At 37.8% G+C, this 13,897-nt stretch overlaps 1 protein-coding gene across 4 annotated transcripts in view; it reads left to right on the forward strand.

Annotated features, from left to right (window-relative positions):
- The window catches only part of PCDH15 (protocadherin related 15), a 388,852-nt gene that overhangs the window by 364,274 nt on the left and 10,681 nt on the right, over nucleotides 1–13,897 (forward strand). For 3 of the 4 annotated variants that reach the window (XM_075504147.1, XM_075504150.1, XM_075504148.1), the window contains exon 30: nucleotides 3,511–3,621. In XM_075504147.1, the coding sequence (XP_075360262.1) occupies nucleotides 3,511–3,621 (111 nt within the window). Of the gene's footprint in view, nucleotides 1–3,510; nucleotides 3,622–8,754; nucleotides 10,142–13,897 lie in introns of those variants that run through there. The other variant, XM_075504149.1, reaches the window with a different exon arrangement.

The raw sequence follows: 13,897 nt of genomic DNA on the forward strand, positions 1-13,897 counted from the left end.
AAAGGCTCTGTTTCAATAAATGAATCAAAAAATCAAATTGTGTAGCTTGGGCAAAATAAGAGGACTAAACTTTTTTGTGTTTACATCCTAAAATACTCACAGTTATATTTTTTCCCTAGCTGTACACTTCTTAATTACCAGTGTTTCATGAAGAATTGATTTTGTGCTATTTTAGCGCTCTCTAAAGCAGCATACACCACAGAGAACCTTCTTGATATTTCTGCTCACCTCTCATAGACTCAACAGGTTTAAGTAATTGGGCTAATAGACTAATTAAAGGATCAACATAGCTAACAGGTTCCTCTCAACTAAGCCTTTTCAGGTCCACTCATATTTAAAATCAATGCATTTGGACTTAAAGGCTGTATATTTATTCTTTAATTTTTTCTCATGAAAGATTTCTAATTCCACATGCATGCTCTGAGCACTCAAAGAATTACCAATCATTACAAAATCAAAATATAAAGAATTCTGTGCGTCTTCCCCAATAAATGGCTATATTCAACTTCTGTATATATCGGTCTGTACCTCCATATCTTTCTATCTTCATTTTAAAATTGGTGAACTAGCTAGAATGTAATATGTCCTCATCATGGAAAACCTCTGCTCCACAGGACCATGTAGGAAGGAGTTCCCAGAGCCCTGCTGGACTTTTTGTTTGTTTGTTTTTCTTTTTTGTTTGTTTTGTTTCTACAAAAAATGCTTTGGCATCTGCTCCCTTCATTGTGTTGAGTGCAATGAAGTGTCAGTGCCTGTACAGGCTCCTGCTGCAGTGTTGCATCAGCCTGTGGGAGGAGAGGGCATGGAAGAGCTGATATACATGTATTACAGTAAAGCAATTACAATCTGAATGCTGCAATAGATGTGGTACAATATGCCAGGTGAGATTTAAACTGTGCATTTTTCCTTTCTGCACTGCAGTTAGGAGTTAGCAAAGCACTATGTTACTCATCATTTAAAAAGCATATCCTACACAAAAAAACAGCAGCCTGCCTGAGAGCACTTTCCTTAGTGACACCAGAAAAACAGCCAAGGATAGCCATTTCTTGATGGTTATTGTACGTTCTTTGGATTATAATTACATGCCTGTTTCTCCAAACAATTTGGGTCAAAGGAAAAAAAAATTTTAAAGGACTTTGAAAGAGCTTGACAAACTTCTGCGCCATTGGGATGGCAGCGCATCTCAAAGCTGCTTTACTTCTCCCAAAATTGTGTATAAAATTTGCTTCCAGTGAAACACTACTGAACCAGTTCCACCTACAATTAGTTTGTTGTTGTTGTTATCTGAATTGCTTGTTTCTTTAAGAAGTCTAATAGCACTATTTTTCCTTGACATCTGTTAGATTATCACAAGATTATCAATCTCTTTTAAGAGCTTTAAGGAATCTGCGTAACTTCATTTCATCAAAAAATCACATTTTTGTTGTCTAGAAGTATGACTTGGAGTTGGATTTATAGCAGACCAATGTGAATGAAGTACACTTTTATGAAAAATGTATCACTGAAGAGTGCCAAAGAAAATAAAAGGAATTTTAGTGTTAACATCAACACCAAAAGCTATCCTGAGCCTTATGGTTTGTTTTTTGCATTACAGCCTTTTTTCTCCTTTTCAAAATCAGTTTCAATATTTTCCCTGATAACATTCTGGCAAAGTAGGTGCTCCAATCTGTCACTGAGTGTAGAGATTATAGCGGGATAAATGTAACTGTTGTACTCACAGCACATACAATGGAAATGTTAAGATTTTCTCACTGTTAAAACTTATGTGCAGTAGGTCCATTTTTCAGCACTTTCCAGATCAGTGATCAGCTTACTAAATTTTTTAAAAATAATAGTTACTGAAAACTAATTTAACTTATAAAATTATCACTGTCAAAGTGCAGCTCAGTGCCTACATTTATGACTTGTAAACAAGCCAGAAACCATCATTATTCTTTTCTATTAAATAGTGTCTTTGAAATATACTATCCAGTACAACTCCATAAGGTAACTATAAAGACTGTATTATTTACTAATCACGAAAGACCGGTATCTTCTAAATAGCAACCAAAAATAATACTCCTTCACTACTGAAGATGTTTTCTATAAGATTCTTGAAACATGTTAAAATGAAAAAACAGTTGTAAAAATGCCCCCCTAATAGTCCACCTGTTAAAGAAATATCACGAGGTATATTCATGTTTTCATGTCTTACTCTTTTCTCTGTGTGTTTGTGTGGCAGGGAGTTGTTTTCTGTAAGCCCAAAGCAGTTTTCCCCGCTGTAATTTATGTTTATGCTGACTGCAAAATTGTTTCAAGAGTATAACAAATAGCAGCTAAACACTGTACAGCTCTGGAAATTATGATTCTTTAAACATGTCATTAATTCTGTAGTTTTGCGTGTGGAATAATTAAGTAGCATCTAGTTTATTACTCTTATTAGGTTCACTGTTTAGGACAACTGTTGCAAATGGAATTAATTTAACCTTCCTTTTTATCTCTCTGTCTTTTTTTGCATAACAAAACAGATTCAAAGAGTAAGTACTTATTTTCAGCTTTGTTTCTAACAGATGGCACAGGAATACTGACAGTCTACCAGTCTTTATTTTTAAGAAGGGGTAGTTGACATTCAGTAAGAGTTACTTCCTATACTCCAACTTGTTCCTGAACACCTTGTATGGCAAGGTTAAAAGTTACTTATATGGCTACTCAGTGTATTTTATTATTGCATGCTAGCACACATGAAAGATACCGTTGTTCAGGACATTGTCTGTTTCCTGCAGAGAAAAAAGTAAATATTTCCATGTGTGTGATATTCCTCAAGCAAGCAAGTGCATGTCAGGCTAGAGTGCAATAGAGAGACTTCCCTAAAAAGGATCAGTATCGACCACCCTCAAAACCAAAGAGAGGTAGGATCAGTCATGCCACCTCAGTGGCGCTCCCCTAGTTACGCATACGAGGGGCCACAGGCTTTGTTTTCTAGCTAGAAAATAGAAATCTGTTTCTTAGTGAAAATAATTTTATCGGGAAAACTGCTCATTGAGACGGAAATTTCCCAGCCAACTCTAATGAGAAAGGAGTTGTAAGTGATAACTTAAACTTTGACAGAGACTCTTTTTGTGTTTAAAATTACAGTTTCTTGGCACTTGAATGAAGCACTTGACCAAAGAGCTTACTCTCTCCACTGTTAGTCTTGGGCAACCAAAACAGATAAACCTCCTAATGAGAGCAGTGTCAAAGCTAGCACATACATTATTTCCTGGGAAATACCTGCCAGGGCAGTGACGTACTGCTGGTCAGGAGGTTTCTGTCCAGGGGAAGCTCTGGGATTCCACCCAGAGAGAACAAGTAACAGAGAGCTGAAAAAGCCAGGAAAAGATTATCATGTTATTACTTTTCTTTGAAGAGGACAAAATGCAGGGATGTTTTGAAAACTGTAGGAAAAACATAGAAAACTTTACATCTCGGCTTCTGTTAGGGTATAGAGTGTTTCTAATGAGTATTTCTCCTTCCCTACATGGCTTACCGAAGGCGGCAAGCTGAATGTGCAAAGACTGCAAGAATCCAGATGGCTTTACCAGCAGGCAAACCAGCAAGCACCGCTGCCAATAACCTCTATGAAGAGCTTGGCGACAGCACCATGTGAGTATTCCTTGTGATACATCAATAAAATTGTTAGTGACCGAAGCCATGATTCACTTTCCAGGGATGTCACTTCATACAGTCTACGTCAAAAAGTCTTTTCTTCATGAAGGGGTCTTTCTCCAGCTGCTTGGGGTTCTCAAACATCCAGAAAATAAATAGGACAAATCTGTAAAGAGAGAAAAAACAATTTAACCTGCTAATGGGGATTTCTTGTAGCGCATGGGGGAATCTTTAACAGGTTTTAAGTTGGCAAAAAGCAGGGTATAACCAGATGGTTTTTTGTAAGCAAGAGCCTATAGCAGGCCATTGCTACCAGGGTGAGCCAGGATTGGGCTTCTTTAGTGCCTTTGCAAATCCAGGCCAGCATGCCATGTTTTTCAAAGCTGTTGACTAAACACATCCAATGAAATTGCTGCCCCAAAGTCCCCATTTGGTGTAGTAAGAAATATTTTGTTGAGTAAAGTGGGGAGTTTTGTTCTAAATTTGAAACTGTTTGAACATTGAAATTAAAGATAAAGGAACTATCAAAATAGAGAAACCATTGGCAGTTCAATGAATCAATCTTTTACCTATTATATGCTCGTAAAATAATAATAGTGCAAAGATGCCTATGTTTTCATGCTTCTGTAAATCTGAAGTTTATGGACTCCAACAACGATTTAATTCTCAGTATGAGAATATTACAGGGGAGAATAGGCAATTAATATTTGTATCATACAGGGGGGTTGTTGATAAGCTTGCCATGCTTACTCGTCTATGTTTATATTTTAAAACCAAGTAATGCTGAAGAGCATAGTATTAATGATATGTTTGGAGGCAGGTAGAGAAAGAGCTGGTGGTGGTGGTGTTGAAGATTGCCCAACTTCTGCTCTATTTTCAATCATCATTTGTTTTACTGAGAAAGTTGAAATTTTACAGATGCTGTGATTGAGTTTATAAAATGTGAAGGAAGCACGACAAAGCGTATCACTGCTGCTTTAACTCTTGGTCATCTGAGTGCACTCTCTGTGCTTGAAATAATTCCAGAGCTTGAGCTTTTCTGTGTAAATAGAGGAGCCATACCTGAAGCAAGAATAGCTTCTCCTCACTGCTGAATTTCCTCCCATGCCTTTTGCCTTTGTGATGTGTTACTGCTTGGGCAGGAAGGGAGGAAAAATGTATGTTCAATAGTAGCTTATAGTTGCATTTTTGAATGTGAGCGCTTCTGCTGTGAACCACATGAGATCACATCTGTACACTTACACATACAGTGAGGTGCCCTGCTGGATAAAATTCATGTTTCTTTGGCATTTACCTAAATTTCTACTGAAATTAATTACTTCTACTATTTTACTGGCAGTGATATAAAGCTGATTATCTGTGGGAACTGGATATCCCAGTGGACGAATGTATGTTTTGTACTGATGAATACCTTATGCTAAACCCAGAACAAGCCTCATTGTGTTGGGTTTTTACCTGCACAGATTTTTTTTACGTTTTAGTACTGCAACATATAGGTGCACATTTACAGATTTGCAATATTGACTTTGAGGCTTAGATTTCTGTTTATTTTAACTAAACATAGTTTTCATCGCACCAAAAAAGATGCCATATTTGGAATATTTTCTCTCAGATGTCTTTGCATACAGCTAAGATATACACATATCCATCATGCTAAGGAACTGATTATAAACATAAACTAGTAAAAATCCTTACAAAATACATGAAAATCCTTAGGATTTTAAAGAAAACAACATGCTTCAATAAAAATAATTACAAATTATCTTTTTTTTCTGTCAAATATTTGATTTCAAGGCACTGGTATACCTGAGGAAATTATTCTTTGGGAATACCTTTTATTAACAATTTTCATGAATTGTAGTACAATGTTTCCTGTCTTTACTTGTCCTAAGACAGTCATCTTTCATTTGCAGTGCTGCCTTGTGTCTTGTTTTCTTAATTTGGTGTTTATAGCAAATGAAATGGAACTAAGCTCTTTAGTTTTAAATCTGCCTTGTCTCATAATTTTCATTTTTCTCTGTCTTTGGATACGTAGGCATCAGTAAGTAAGCTCATTTAATTGTCTTAATATTTGTAGCTAGTAGAAACGCTAGTTAATTTTCCTTTCAGTAATTCCCATTAAACCTTGCAGTCTGAAACTCATATTTTATTTGTCCATTGATCAAGTACAGGAAAGACATTTACTGTGAAGTTTCAATACTTCAATGCTTCTTTATCCTTTTCTTGGAGGTAGAGGTGAAGTATGATTGCTGAACTTGAATGGTGTTATTTCTAAAGCTAAGTAGCCCTATTACCTTAAAAAAACCCAAACAAAACCAACACTGAGGTGTTGCTTCCAGTTTATGGACTTAAGATCTCACAATTGGATGCAAGCAAAATCTTTCTTGTCTGCTGTTTACAGTTCCTTGCAAGGCAGGTACTTTTCTTTCAATTTACAGAAATGTGCTTCAAACTGGTGAGCTGATGTTTCTCATTGATTAAAATACCTATACATAAACAGAAAAAGATTGCAGGATAACCTCGTCATTGAGAGGCGTCATGTGAAGCGAGGAAGGAACTGAGAAGCTTTTGAAATAATCTGTTCCAGTAGCATAAAGGTTATGTCATCTCGCATGAGCTTTCTACTGGAGGGTTTCCTTCAAGTTCAGAATCATTTATTTCTCTCGCCTCTAAATAGACTGAGGGTGCTTGACCAACCTCGAAGTATGCTGCTTTAGAATAAAGAACTAGTTTATTATTAGTGTGAAGTCAATTATTTTCCAGACAGTTATATTCTGCTCAAAGGCAGGCCTCAGGCATACTGTTTTTTGGAGAACTGCAGTGCTTGGGGAGAGTTTATTCAGTGGTATAACCCTTCGTGGCTTTGCTGGGTGTTATTCACAAATGGGAGAGTAAGCTGTGTACTCTGTGCCGTGATTCTTCTCATTGGTCCTCTCAGGTTCCTGTGACCATGAGGAAGCTGGAGTTTCTCTGTGTGGGTGATTTCCCAGCCAAAACAAGAAACAAAAGTTAAGAAGCAAATGTGTTTCATTCCTAAATACAGGCCTTCGGGGGACTTTTATATATTAAATAACTTAGAGGAGATTTAATATCTCTTAATTAACTCCTGCCCAGTATCTAGTTATTTCAATTTCTCTTCCAGTTTTGCTAGGGAATATTTAACCACCAGAGGTTAAATTTCCATTAATTTAGATTTGGTAATATTTTCTGAGATATGAAAAAACAACACCAAAAAAGAGGGAACAATCTGGCCAAGAGTTCTAAAACTTCATCTTCCGGCATTCATGTAATCATGTAAAATGTAATTTTTCCCCTATTCCTTTTGTTAATAAAGCCTAAGCCTTTTTTATCTAAATGCCAAAGAATATAACTCAAATTTTGTTAGAGACAAGACTTAGAATTTTTAACTTAGAAGGTTTTGTGAAAATATCAGACAGCTCTAAGTTGCTAAAAGTAGTTTTATATGTTGTTTTTTATTTTTGTATGTGTGTGTAGAAGTCATTGGTACTCATGCTATACTTTAGCTGCAGTTGCTTAACCACAGAAAATAGGAAGGTTTTAAGTATAGCATTCAAAATGTGGAGTACCAGTATTAGGCAGAGGTAGTGAGGCTATAAAGTGAAATGCAATCTTTATACCCCATTTCTACCATAATGTCCCCTTATACCATCATATTCTCACCATAGCCTGTCTTACAGATAAATTTAATATTTCAGAGAGCTTTTTAGAGTGGGTGTCCTTTTTAAGACTGGTTTTTGGTGGGTTGGTTGGTTGGTTTTTTTTTTTGCATCCCCATGCTGGATCCCCATCTGTTTAGTTACGGTAAATTTGTGTATGGCAGCAATGGAAATGCATTTTGATTCAGTCTCATTGCTGATGAGGGTAATCTTCTCTTTGAAAGGATAAGGGGTTTGGCTTTAGCTCTATCTGACATTGGCCAATATCTTAAATTTGAGACAGGTTGGGGAGAAATAAGTTTATTTTCAGCATCAGGTAAGCATTATTTAAAATAGGGCTCTAAGGGCACACTTTTCTAGCTGGCAGTTTGGGAATATTGATTTTAACATACTGCTTATTTTAAAATCTGCTCAGGAGTTTGTGGTATTAAAAATATTTGAGGAAGGTAAGTTAATGAGGCACTCAGAGGTGCTAGATGACTTCCAGAAAATGGTGAGACTTTTCAGGGTAGAAATTCAATGTAATCCAACTGCAGGGTTTTTTCTCTTGGATTAACATGGTGCAGAGATTAAATTCATACACATAATGATATTTCTGCATCAATATGTGTATCGTAAATGCAAGAAACGATGCCTAGCTTGGTAATTCTTTAAGAATCAGTGTCAGGAGAAATGTCTGAGTACAACATGCATCTCAGCTGACTGGCTTCAGCTCCTGTTGGCCGCCTCACAGAGACGCTATAGGTCTACGCTTCAGGTGTGCCCGGCTGCACCTCTGACTCCTCCTGGGGCCTTAGTTTCAGGCTCACCATTGGCTCGAACCACAATTCTAATTTTGTGTGTGGCCTATGGCCAGTCCTTAAAAGGCAATTCAGGCACACTTAAACATTGCCTAATCGTACATGTGTTTTATAAAATAGCAGAGTTTTGATGCACAATTAGTATAAATAGGCTTAATGTAAAAATCCCTGTGAATATTCAGTGTTGGCTGTATGCAGTATGGCACAGTGCCACTGCCGTTTGAATGATGGAGACACAATTATACATACATACAGTATACACGTCATGATTCCATATTATCTTGTAGAGAAACCGTATTGCATAACTACATAGCATTGATGTTTTGTGTCGCTGGGGAGTTAGTGTACAGTATTGACTGATACTTTTGAAATCTAAGGGGTTTTTTTTAAGAGGTTAATTTATTTTTGAACTTGCTGAGTAGCTGAAAATTTGTTTTGATTTTTCTTCCTCCTCAAGTCCTTCTCCCCTAAAGAAGACGTAAAAGTAAATGTCTTGCCCAGTAGTCTAGTAAATGTGATCTTTCTGTTGGATAGTAGTTTGCTAGCAGTAATTTAACGGCTCTGATTCATATCATAAGTTCTTTTTTTCTCTCTCATAAGTATCTATGTCCATGCATGTTTCCTCACATGTGATTATCTTCTTTTCTTTCAAGTCTTTTTCTTCTCTACCATTTCCAACAAAGCAGGGGAAAAAAGTCAGTCTTAGAAGAAGGAGACCGTCAGAGAGTTATAAGCAGCTTTGCTTCCCGTGCTATTGAGGCTCACAAGCAATCTAATATCAATGGATCATTGAACAATAATCTCCCCAAATCTTCAAGTAACATTACTTTTTTATCTGATGAGAACCCCTTAACTACTCAAAACCCCTTATATGTGGAAGGTGTCACTCAAAGTCCTGCTCCTGCTGGGTTTCTACGGAAAAGAAACGATACTCTAGATACTCTTTCTCCTTCAAGACTAGCATTGAGAGATGCCTCTTTGGGAGGCAGTCACCGTGTATGGACGGTACCAACTCACGTTACTAAGAGACACGCACCTGGTTCTCCGAGTAGGCCAGTTATCGTGGACCCCATTCAGTGGCAACAGGAGAGACTCAAAGCAGAGAATGAAGGAACTGAAAATCAACATAGCAGTGTTGATATTAGCAGTCCACTATTTCAAAAAATAAGTGGCCCCAAGTTAACTGTAAAAGAGAAGGCAAGACAGTTTGAGCAGCAGGCTTTGCAGGAAATGAAGCAAGTAAAATCTCCTGATGTGAAATCTATCCGGTCGCCAACACACAGCATCTGTTTCCAAGAAGGAGAGAACGTGCTAGAGCAGTCTCCTGAAAGTGTGGTTGCTTCTCCTTGCCTTCGCCCTTCTCCTCTGTCCTCTCCAACACCTTGTGCTGAAGTAGTTGAACCGGAGGCCTCCGCGGGCCCCTCTGTAATCATCACTCACCACGACTATCCTGAAGAACTTTCTCCTCCGCCAACTCACAAACCAACTCCTCCGTCTTTTAGGATAAATAAATCAGTTTGCCAAAGTTTTCTAGCTCCTCAGACCAGAGAAGTTATAGAAAGCATTCCAGACCCGCCTAAAATTCCCCCACCCCCACCTCCACTGCTGCCACCTCCACCACCACCTCCATCCCCTCCTCTGTTGCCACCACATCCTCCACCCACAGTTTCTCTTTCTTCTTCTTCATCTCCTCTTAGCACCCAGCACCTCTCCCCTGCCAAGCATTCAAAATCCCCTGCCAAACAGCCAGCTGTACTGCCACCGGCCACAGTGCCAGAGCCTCCTCCCCGTAGGGAGCTGAAAGGTATTCTTAAAAACATTCAGAATTTAGCGGCGATCGAAAAGTCTGTGGCCAACATGTACAGCCAAATAGACAAAAACCATGTTCTGCCCAAGCATGTTTCTAAGCTCAAACCGGTTGCAACACCAGAGCTGCCAACTCCAGAAGCTGTGGCTGAGCACAACCAGCAGAATGGCAACTTGAGCTGTGTTGTGGAGGAGCTTGAGAAACGCTTTCCATCTCAGTCAACAGCATTGTAATATGTATGGTTGGATGTTTTCTGCATGTAACATTTTGAGTGAGATGACTCTAATGCAGCACATGGTATCTGCCTCAGACTCTCTAGAAATTCAGACTTCTTCCCTTTCTCTGCTGTATATCACTAGTTATTCAGTCCTAATCCCAAAATTGAGAGACATTGTCTTTCCTGTTCACTGGGAAATTTGTAATGTATAATAATTCTACAAGTTGTTTCCTCAGAGCTACATCTTACTGTTCTATGATGCTGGTTCTTAGTCTGTTTACCAAAAATTCTTGAGGAAAAATGTCCATTTTTACCCAAGGATCGGTCATAGATGGCAGAGGGCTTGATACTGTTTTATGTTAAGCAGCCTTCACTGTAGGTAGTATTGGTAAGCCAGAGTGATTTTTCTGCAGCTGTAATTGGAATCTCTTACTTTGCCCATAAAATGTACCACCTGGGAGGAATCTTACTGTCAAATATTGGATGCCAAAGAAAGCAAGTAACAGTAGTAAGCAGGCTCAGCAATAGTGAGCCAGAGTTATTGCAGTAATGCATCATCTTATTCTGTGGGAGATGACGCAGCACTCTGCTGTGCTGGCATGCTTTCTCGCAGCTCACGTTCACATCTCAAGTCAGAAGATGGATTTTGTCTTGATGTGTCAGTAAACCTGGCTGTCTTCCCTCCTGTTACCTATGTTCTGCCTTCCATTGCATTTTTTTATATTGTAACTGCATGTTAAAAGTTTTTATTTCATAAATTTCTTTAACGTACAAAGCATTGGTTTGGTTTTTATTTTGCATGTGCATGTTGTTGGCGTCTCTCTTCAACTTTCATGCTAGTTTGTCATGAGCTTTACAGCTGAAACATCTCACTTAAGTTGTAATAAAGTCACTCTGATTAGTGTCACCAAGTGAAGATTTTTCAAGTACTTGTAAAAATCCATGTACTATGGATTTACTTACTGGCTTTTTTGCTCACAGTCATCTAAATCAGACCTTTACATTAAATATGTCAATTATAGTAAATTAGCTTGTCCTTTGAGAAAAAATGGTAAGTAAAAGCAGTTTTGGAATTTAAATTAATGTTTGGTTCCACTTGCAAGTTTCCTTTTAGTCTTTTGCCAAAATTAAAAATATTCTTGTTTAAAATGACAATTTTTAAAAACGTATTGGGAAAGGCAAATATTACAAAATGAAGAAAAACTAAAACCCCAGTTCAGTATCAAGTAGTGTAATTCTGAGCAAAAAGGTAATTAATTATTTGTCAGATTGTCTAGAGATACTCAGCATTTCTATGGTGCTTGGCTTTTTCTCTTTTCTCTTTTTTTTTTTTTTTAAATTTGCAGTTAGGACATGTATGGATGCTTCAGTTGGAAGCTGCTGAAGGTAGTTTCTCTTTCTTTATCCCAGAGCCAAACTCTGTGAACTCCATCACCCAAGTTTCACTGATACATTAGAATTTTTCTTTGCTTAAAACTCTTGTTGGGCTAGACTGTAGTTCCAAGACATGTATAGTAGCTAAATGTGTGAGGGGAATGATTATCGATGGTAGCATTTTTGCTGTAACAGAATCTCTATAATTTACGAGATGCACACATGTAGAATACCTGCCAATGACGCTAAATTCTCCGAGAGTGGCACTACTGCAGCACGAGCAGCAAATTGTCAAAGTTCAGCAGCTATTAGGTAGAGAAACTTTTAGGATTTAAGAGCCAGAATCGGAAGATGACTTAAATGTGTACTTGCTTCTGTGTGTCTGCCATGGTCCAGGAGTGGAGGCAGTGGGACAGTGGAAAGTGTGCAGAGATGAGCATGAGAAATTATTGCGCTAAGCATGTTCAGAGTGGATCAACCCTAAGACAGAGATTTGACTTTAAGTACCCAAATACCACTTTAGAGCTTGTAGACCCGTTAAAAGATGCTTTTGTGAAGTTCATTACATCACTAGTGAAACATTAGACAAATATGACCTAATTTTGCAGTGTGTAGTGTCATGCAGCAAAGCTGCAGGTGTTTAGTAAGTCACAGCATAAACTCCAAAGGTTTTATTTAGCTACAATTATTTGTGGCATTCCTTAAGCAGAAAGAATGGACATCACACAGGAGCTCCTTTTTAAATATTTAGTTTCATCAGTCTCAGAAGAGTCTGTGGGGATTGTGGTAATCAGCTCTTCACTAATGAGGAACACCTACTTTCTCATTCCGGGAACCTTTATTAAGCTGGAAAGTTTACAAAACCTAGTTTCATTTTGTCTGGAATTAATTGTTCTCCTGCTGTTTTTTTGAATAGCCTTTGTTAAAAAAACCCTTTCTATTAGACCAGGAAATAAACTGTACCAGTAGCATGTATTTTTAACCTAACCCAGGGAAGTTCTGTCCCATTGAGGTATCTGGATGCTACTGCAGTTCTGCAGCACTAAAAAGTATTACAACCAATATATTAGTTTGTAAGAAGTTGAGCATATATAAGCTTATTGACCCCTCTTCAGGTTGTCTGATTTGGTTAATTAGGGTCAGATGTGACCCTGGATATATCTTTCATCCTTTCATCATCAGCTTGACTGGGTTGAGTTCTGAGCAGGAGCAGAGATTGCATCAGTGGAGAGGGCTTCTTTGCAAACCCATTTGCAAAGCTGAAATTGAGCAGTAGCGTATCTCTTTTGCTCTAGCGTATTCCTCCTCTCCCTTCCAGATTCTTTCTCCTCAGTTCCAGCTATGAACTGCAAGAAACCTCCATTTTAGGAGTCAGGGCAAACCAATAAGCAGTTGTGTCCTCTGAGTAGTATCTGTAGTATTTGGGGTTTCTGATGCTTTTGCTTTTAATATGAAAACAGATATAAAGTATGAAATAGCAAATGCCTGCTGGAATGCCAGTAATTGGGAAAATGGTTGCTTTAGGCAAATCACAGCTCCTTTAACTTATGTTAGCAATACAGGCCTCTGAAAGGTCGGTGCACGTTTTGTACATGTAAATTCATTCTTGTTTTATCTTTCTTGTTAAGTACCAGCAGTGTATACTAGCTGTCATATTATCCTACATCATCATAGGCACTATGGCCTTGCTTCCCATTTTGCATTGAAGATTTCTCTCTGACTGACTGCAGTGAAGTCTGACTGATAATGTTTATCCAGAAGCAATTCCTCCCTCAGTGGAGAGCTTTAATTCCTTCCTGGAAACAAATTATGTTGTTTTGACCTTTGCCTTTTTTGTCAGAGTAGATCCTTGTGCTGTATTGAGTGAATGGGTATTTTTTGTCTTTTGGGGGCTTTTTTTCCTTCTAATCATGGCCACACAAAACTGTGAGAAGTATAAGCATCTCTCAAAACACAGCGTGGTGCTATTTTTAAGAAAGTTGAATTCCAAATTGAATGAGAATTACTTACATTATGCTTTTAATCTGCAATATAGTGACTACTTGAGAGCAATTAAGAGTAATAGGCTTACTTATCCTCTGTGCAACACAAGCCCTTCTTTATCTGAAGATTGTTGTAGGCGATATGGAAACTAAATACAGTGTTCCCCAAGTGGGCTTTGAAAAGTCACAGATCCTCTTTTGATGATAAATCTTCATTTCAGATGTTCATTAGTTTTATATTATATGGGTAACAGCATTAATTTAATGCTGATAATCAATTCCATGTGCTGAATATTAATAGAAAACTTTATAGATGGTGATATTAAAGAATTAAAAGGACTTCTACTCTGTTCTTTATTATTTACTCAAGTGTAATTAAAGAATTTCCCTAGACTGCTGTCTGTGTACTAGGTTAA

The sequence above is a fragment of the Mycteria americana genome, chromosome 6, assembly GCF_035582795.1.
Source record: "Mycteria americana isolate JAX WOST 10 ecotype Jacksonville Zoo and Gardens chromosome 6, USCA_MyAme_1.0, whole genome shotgun sequence".
In the NCBI taxonomy this organism is placed as follows: domain Eukaryota; kingdom Metazoa; phylum Chordata; class Aves; order Ciconiiformes; family Ciconiidae; genus Mycteria; species Mycteria americana.